This window comes from Ictalurus furcatus, chromosome 4, assembly GCF_023375685.1.
Source record: "Ictalurus furcatus strain D&B chromosome 4, Billie_1.0, whole genome shotgun sequence".
Classification (NCBI taxonomy): domain Eukaryota; kingdom Metazoa; phylum Chordata; class Actinopteri; order Siluriformes; family Ictaluridae; genus Ictalurus; species Ictalurus furcatus.
This window is the reverse complement of record NC_071258.1, coordinates 32,197,243-32,204,135: the sequence shown is the minus strand read 5'-3', so window position 1 is coordinate 32,204,135 and position 6,893 is coordinate 32,197,243. Positions and strand designations below refer to the sequence as shown.

At 40.4% G+C, this 6,893-nt stretch overlaps 1 protein-coding gene across 1 annotated transcript; it reads right to left on the bottom strand.

The window, feature by feature from the left end:
• Positions 1-2,359: 2,359 nt before the first annotated feature.
• LOC128607028 (NADH-ubiquinone oxidoreductase chain 2-like) lies at positions 2,360-4,641 on the bottom strand. The gene is made up of 3 exons (XM_053623644.1): positions 4,334-4,641; positions 4,208-4,238; positions 2,360-4,095 (listed from the first exon to the last, which is right to left on the bottom strand). The coding sequence occupies exon 3, from the start codon at positions 3,954-3,956 to the stop codon at positions 2,973-2,975; it is 984 nt and encodes a 327-aa protein (XP_053479619.1). The 5' UTR covers positions 3,957-4,095; positions 4,208-4,238; positions 4,334-4,641; the 3' UTR covers positions 2,360-2,972.
• Between the last annotated feature and the right edge of the window lie 2,252 nt (positions 4,642-6,893).

Here is a 6,893-nt window from a genome sequence, read left to right as displayed (position 1 = left end):
GTGTGTGTGTTAGTGTGTATTAGTGCGTGTGTTAGTGTTTTAGTTTGTGTATTTGTGCGTGTGTTAGTGTGTGTGTTAGTGTGTGTGTGTGTGTATTAGTGCGTGTGTTAGTGTTTTAGTTTGTGTATTTGTGCATGTGTTAGTGTGTGTGTGTGTGTATTAGTGCGTGTGTTAGTGTTTTAGTTTGTGTATTTGTGCATGTGTTAGTGTGTGTGTGTTAGTGTGTATTAGTGCGTGTGTTAGTGTTTTAGTTTGTGTATTTGTGCGTGTGTTAGTGTGTGTGTTAGTGTGTGTGTGTGTGTATTAGTGCGTGTGTTAGTGTTTTAGTTTGTGTATTAGTGCGTGTGTTAGTGTGTGTGTGTTAGTGTGTATTAGTGCGTGTGTTAGTGTTTTAGTTTGTGTATTTGTGCGTGTGTTAGTGTGTGTGTTAGTGTGTGTGTGTGTGTGTATTAGTGCGTGTGTTAGTGTTTTAGTTTGTGTATTAGTGCGTGTGTTAGTGTGTGTGTGTTAGTGTGTATTAGTGCGTGTGTTAGTGTTTTAGTTTGTGTATTTGTGCGTGTGTTAGTGTGTGTGTGTGTGTGTGTGTGTATTAGTGCGTGTGTTAGTGTTTTAGTTTGTGTATTTGTGCGTGTGTTAGTGTGTGTGTGTGTTAGTGTGTATTAGTGCGTGTGTTAGTGTTTTAGTTTGTGTATTTGTGCGTGTGTTAGTGTGTGTGTTAGTGTGTGTGTGTGTGTATTAGTGCGTGTGTTAGTGTTTTAGTTTGTGTATTTGTGCATGTGTTAGTGTGTGTGTGTGTGTGTATTAGTGCGTGTGTTAGTGTTTTAGTTTGTGTATTTGTGCATGTGTTAGTGTGTGTGTGTGTGTGTTAGTGTGTATTAGTGCGTGTGTTAGTGTTTTAGTTTGTGTATTTGTGCGTGTGTTAGTGTGTGTGTTAGTGTGTGTGTGTGTGTATTAGTGCGTGTGTTAGTGTTTTAGTTTGTGTATTTGTGCGTGTGTTAGTGTGTGTGTGTGTTAGTGTGTATTAGTGCGTGTGTTAGTGTTTTAGTTTGTGTATTTGTGCGTGTGTTAGTGTGTGTGTGTGTGTGTGTGTGTATTAGTGCGTGTGTTAGTGTTTTAGTTTGTGTATTTGTGCGTGTGTTAGTGTGTGTGTGTGTGTGTGTTAGTGTGTATTAGTGCATGTGTTAGTGTTTTAGTTTGTGTATTTGTGCGTGTGTTAGTGTGTGTGTTAGTGTGTGTGTGTGTGTATTAGTGCGTGTGTTAGTGTTTTAGTTTGTGTATTTGTGCGTGTGTTAGTGTGTGTGTGTGTTAGTGTGTATTAGTGCGTGTGTTAGTGTTTTAGTTTGTGTATTTGTGCGTGTGTTAGTGTGTGTGTGTGTGTGTGTGTGTATTAGTGCGTGTGTTAGTGTTTTAGTTTGTGTATTTGTGCGTGTGTTAGTGTGTGTGTGTTAGTGTGTATTAGTGCGTGTGTTAGTGTTTTAGTTTGTGTATTTGTGCGTGTGTTAGTGTGTGTGTTAGTGTGTGTGTGTGTGTATTAGTGCGTGTGTTAGTGTTTTAGTTTGTGTATTTGTGCATGTGTTAGTGTGTGTGTGTGTGTATTAGTGCGTGTGTTAGTGTTTTAGTTTGTGTATTTGTGCATGTGTTAGTGTGTGTGTGTGTGTTAGTGTGTATTAGTGCGTGTGTTAGTGTTTTAGTTTGTGTATTTGTGCGTGTGTTAGTGTGTGTGTTAGTGTGTGTGTGTGTGTATTAGTGCGTGTGTTAGTGTTTTAGTTTGTGTATTTGTGCGTGTGTTAGTGTGTATTAGTGCGTGTGTTAGTGTTTTAGTTTGTGTATTTGTGCGTGTGTTAGTGTGTATTAGTGCGTGTGTTAGTGTTTTAGTTTGTGTATTTGTGCGTGTGTTAGTGTGTGTGTGTGTGTTAGTGTGTATTAGTGCGTGTGTTAGTGTTTTAGTTTGTGTATTTGTGCGTGCATGTGTTAGTGTGTGTGTTTATTTTAGTGTGTGTATTAGTGCGTGTGTTAGTGTGCATGTGTTAGTGTGTGTGTGTGCGTGTGTGTGAGAGTGTGCGTGCGTGTGTTAGTGTTTTAGTTTGTGTATTTGTGCGTGTGTTAGCGTGTGTGTTACTGTGTGTGTTTGTGTTAGTGTGCGTGCATGTGATAGTGTGTGTGTTTGTTTTAGTGCGTGTATTAGTGCGTGTGTTAGTGTGCGTGCATGTGTTAGTGTGTGTGTTAGTGTGAGTGTTTGTTTTAGTGTGTGTATTAGTGCGTGTGTTAGTGTGCGTGTGTGTGTGTGAGAGTGTGCGTGCATGGGTTAGTGTTTTAGTTTGTGTATTTGTGCGTGTGTTAGTGTGCATGTGTGTGTTAGTGTGTGTGTTTGTGTGCATGTGTGTTACTGTGCGTGCGTTAGTGCGTGTGTTAGTGTTAGTGTGTGTGTGTGTGTGTGTGTTAGTGTGTGTGTTTGTGTGTTAGTGTGCGTGCGTGTGTTAGTGTGTGTTTGTGTGTTTTAGTGTGTGTATTAGTGCATGTGTTAGTATGTGTGTGTGTTAGTGTGTTTTAGTGTGTGTATTAGTGCGTGTGTTAGTGTGTGTTTGTGTGTGTTTGTGTGTGTGTGGGTTACAGATGTGTACAACAGACAGATTTTTTCCCAATCCCGCCCACTTCCGAAGGAATTCTCACCAATTCCCGCACACTCTCACGGTCACTGTGGTGGTTGTCGTGGTTTGTAACGAACACAGTTGTGTGTATTTCCCTAAACTGTACACAAATGAGTGAACCCACACGAGCCCTGATCAGGAACGAGTGTCCTAGAGGGAAGAGGAGATATTCTCTGTAGCGTCCCTGAGTGCGCTGTAGAGTTCAGGTATTCGGTGTGGAAGGCAGGAGAAGCTGGACTCTGGATTCTGATAAGATGCTGTTAACGGGGGAAATGGACAGATAGCTTATAAAGTCAGAGCTACATTTTCTCCTCCAGCACTTCATCAGCTGCCACCTCCAGATCCCTCAGCTCCGAGTGCAGCTAGCTGACTAGAGCTTTCACACAGAATTAGAAAGAAAGAAAGAACGAAAGAACGAACGAAATAATGAACGAAAGAAAGAACCAAAGAAAGAATGAAAGAACAAAAGAGAGAAAGAAAGAAAGAACCAAAGAAAGAACAAAAGAAAGAACCAAAGAAAGAAAGAAAGAAAGAAAGAACCAAAGAAAGAAAGAAAGAAGCAAAGAAAGAATGAAAGAACAAAAGAAAGAACCAAAGAAAGAAAGAACCAAAGAAAGAAAGAACAAACGAAAGAATGAAAGAAAGAACCAAAGAAAGAATGAAAGAACAAAAGAGAGAAAGAAAGAAAGAACCAAAGAAAGAAAGAAAGAAAGAACAAAAGAAAGAACCAAAGAAAGAAAGAAAGAAAGAACCAAAGAACGAACCAAAGAAAGAAAGAAAGAACCAACAAAAGAATGAAAGAAAGAAAGAACCAATGAAAGAATGAAAGAAAGAAAGAACAAAATAAAGAAAGAAAGAAAGAACCAAATAATGAAAGACAGAACCAAAGAAAGAATGAAAGAAAGAACAAAATAAAGAAAGAACCAAATAATGAAAGAAAGAACCAAAGAAAGAAAGAAAGAAAGAACCAAAGAACGAACCAAAGAAAGAAAGAAAGAAAGAAAGAACCAACAAAAGAATGAAAGAAAGAAAGAACCAATGAAAGAATGAAAGAAAGAACAAAATAAAGAAAGAAAGAAAGAAAGAACCAAATAATGAAAGAAAGACAGAAAGAAAGAACCAAATAATGAAAGAAAGAACCAAAGAAAGAAGGAAAGAAAGAAAGAAAGAAAGAAGGTAAGAACCCTGGAGGCTGGAGTGCAGAAACGCGTCTCCGATCTTAAAGGAAATGGATGTGTGTGTGTTTTGTTTTGCCCTGTATCCCCAGCCCTGCTTTAAATCCTTTATCCACAGAAATAAATCAAACATCAGCTCCGCGTCACTTCACCACACGCTCTCGTTAGGGCGGAGTCATCAACACCAACACGTGCAGCTCATTAAAGATGACTAAAGCCTGAACTGGTGGAGGTCCAGGAGAGTCGCTCGGGTGTGCATCGTCCTCGCTTCTCTACAAGGGACAACAAGGAGTCAGCGTGTGGCGGAGACGGACTTCCTGTCCATCTGTCTGGAGGAACAGGAAGTGCCTGCTGTCCTCTGTGTGCCCAAACATGCCAACTCACATCTTCCCCGGTATTAGCCAAGAGCACGAGCCTGTTAAAGCAGAAATCGCTGTTTACGCAACAGAACTAAAAGCAGTTGGAGATCATTTCTCCAGAAACATTCACGTGTTGCACAAGAGACGTTACACAAACATGTCCGGGGAGCAGAAGAGAGAAGTTTCATCTCTCGGGGCTTTATCGGTGATCTCTGTCCTACTTCCATGGCAGTGGTTGAAGAAGGAACTTGGAGGGTCATGCAACAAACACACACACACACATCACACAAAACATCACACAAACTTCCTGTATATGTGAGAAAAGGCTTTAGAGTGTCATGTTTCTTAACGCATCACATCTCATATATGTGTGTGTGTGTGTGTGTGTGTGAGAGAGAGAGAAAGTGAGACCACAGATAAGATGTTTTTACACATTTCTCTACGCTGAGAAAAAGAACAAAAAAAACGTTATCTTTATCATATAGCACGTCACAGTCGAATTCTCGAATCTGATTGGTCAGAAGGTTGTGAATAATTTCCTACGACAGCAGCTCTGACTGTAGTTCCGGTCAGGTTCATTTTAATGCGCTCGCTCTAATACGCCATTGTTTCCATAGGAACAACTCCCTTGCACATAAACTGGTTAAAGAATTGTCATCCTGGTCTTCTAGCAGGAGGTGTTGAACATTCTTGGAAGGAGTCTCCAGTGTCAGCACTATAGCTGTTTTCCGCCGCAGGAAAGTCTTCGGGACACAGAGGTTTACTCTTTTTTTTTTTTTTTACTGTTTTCTTTTGCTTTTGGTCATCCTTTAATAAAGAAATCTTCAGTGTCGGTAAAGTGCTGCGGTGTTAGAGGAATAAAATACTTCAGGACGTGCCGTTATGGGAAAATAAACGACTTTGGATGCCAAAAATAACTCTTAAGCACTGAAGCATCACATCGTGGATTATTTTCCTGAAACGCCATGTCTCGTTGTGTTTTATTCCTTACATAAACACCCTAAATCTGTATAATTCACCCTTTACAACATGGAACTACACTATAATTAGAGGTCTGGTGGCACATGAATACTACAAAACTTTAACCGGAACTACTTTATTGCTCCAGTGTTGGAAACTTGTGTATAAGAACTTAAAGTGCACCTATTACGGTTTTTCAAATATGACCTTTCATGTATGTCGCTGTTTGTGAATGTAAAACATCTGCAAAGTTTCAAAAATCAAAGCGCACGAGTCATTGACTCCTAAAAGAAGGAATCGATTCTGAACAGCTGAATCGAGTCATTAGTGATTCCAGACTTTACTTCCTGTATTAACCTACGTAGGTTTATAACAGTAAACCCCGCCTCTGGTCTTCATCGGCTGCTCGCTGAAAGCGGTAGACCAATCACAACAGACTGGGACGTCTGACCAATCGGAGCAGAGTATGCTCTCTGAAAGGAGGAGTTTAGAACGAATCATTTAGAACGGATCATTGAACGAGTCGTTTGTGACACCGGGGGGAAAAAAGTAATGCTGCAGTTTAAATTATGAGCACGTTAAAGTGTTTTTTGACCTTGGATGCGTGTACATCTATTGTATGAGACCGTTAAAACAAAATTAGGCTCGTTTCAAAACCATAATAGGTGTGCTTTAAGAGCAGCTTTGGTAAAACTTTCCCTCACGTCTCTCTCATAGTCAGCTCTTTATTGTTCCACTCTAACGGTTATAGTTTAATGTAAAAATCTGCATTTTCCTAGTCACATACTTTAAACGTTTATAGACAGCAAGATCTGCCCTTAAGCTGTTTGAGGTAAACAGGTTTTCTGGTGTTTTTGTGGGGATTTGTTTCGCAGTACAAATGTGAGATGTGAGAATTTCTTATCCGTGGCAAATCTCACACAGGCTACAGAATAGAAAGCGAGTCGAAAAACACTCCTCGTCGTTGCGGTGTCACGCTTTAGGCCGCCTCATCAGCGACCTTGTGACCCGAAAAGCACAGAAACGAGAAGGTTAAAAAGATCACTCGGCTCCCATTTTCGTGCCGGCCAGAACTGAAAGCTCTCTATTCATATACAGAGAACACAGCAAAACCACAATGCAGGCAAACACGAGTTCACACACACACACACACACACACACATTGTGGTGGACTGTTTCCGTTTGAGGACGGTTCTCTAGTCAAGGTTCATGCTGTCAAATTATGAATTCAGAGAAATAGGGCAGAAAAAGTCGAAGTGTCACTACTGAATTTTAAAAAAATTGAACAGGAAAATTTAAACCTTTTGTAAGCAATAGGTCAGTAAGAATATCACGGAGTAGCAGTAAATCAGACCATGAGCTAATCTTAAAGGAGTTCTCGACTACCCAAAATGTCCACCTTCCCAAAATGTAGCAGCCGAAACGTCCCGGGTCTGACGTTACTGGCTACTTTAGTTTTGCACCAGAGCTTCAAAGCTAATGTCGCTAACACCTTCCAGTCTACGTCAGGCTGCATCATATTACTCCATCGTTGAGGATTTTACACAATCACAGCACACTCGAGTGTTTTACTCCTTACATATGACTTCCTGAGACATATGGCAAACTTCGGGAGGCGGGGCTTAGGTGGAAGAATGACCTCCATCTGCTCTAAATAAAAAAAAGTTTAGTTTAGTTGTCCAAAATGGCTGCCAGGACAATGTTACCATATCGAACGTTCAGCTACACGGCGTAGATTTCTTCATCTTTAT

Coding starts and splice junctions, on each gene's coding strand:
- LOC128607028 (XM_053623644.1), bottom strand. CDS start 3,956: ATGTTTGATTTATTTCTGTGGATAAAGGATTTAAAGCAGGGCTGGGGA.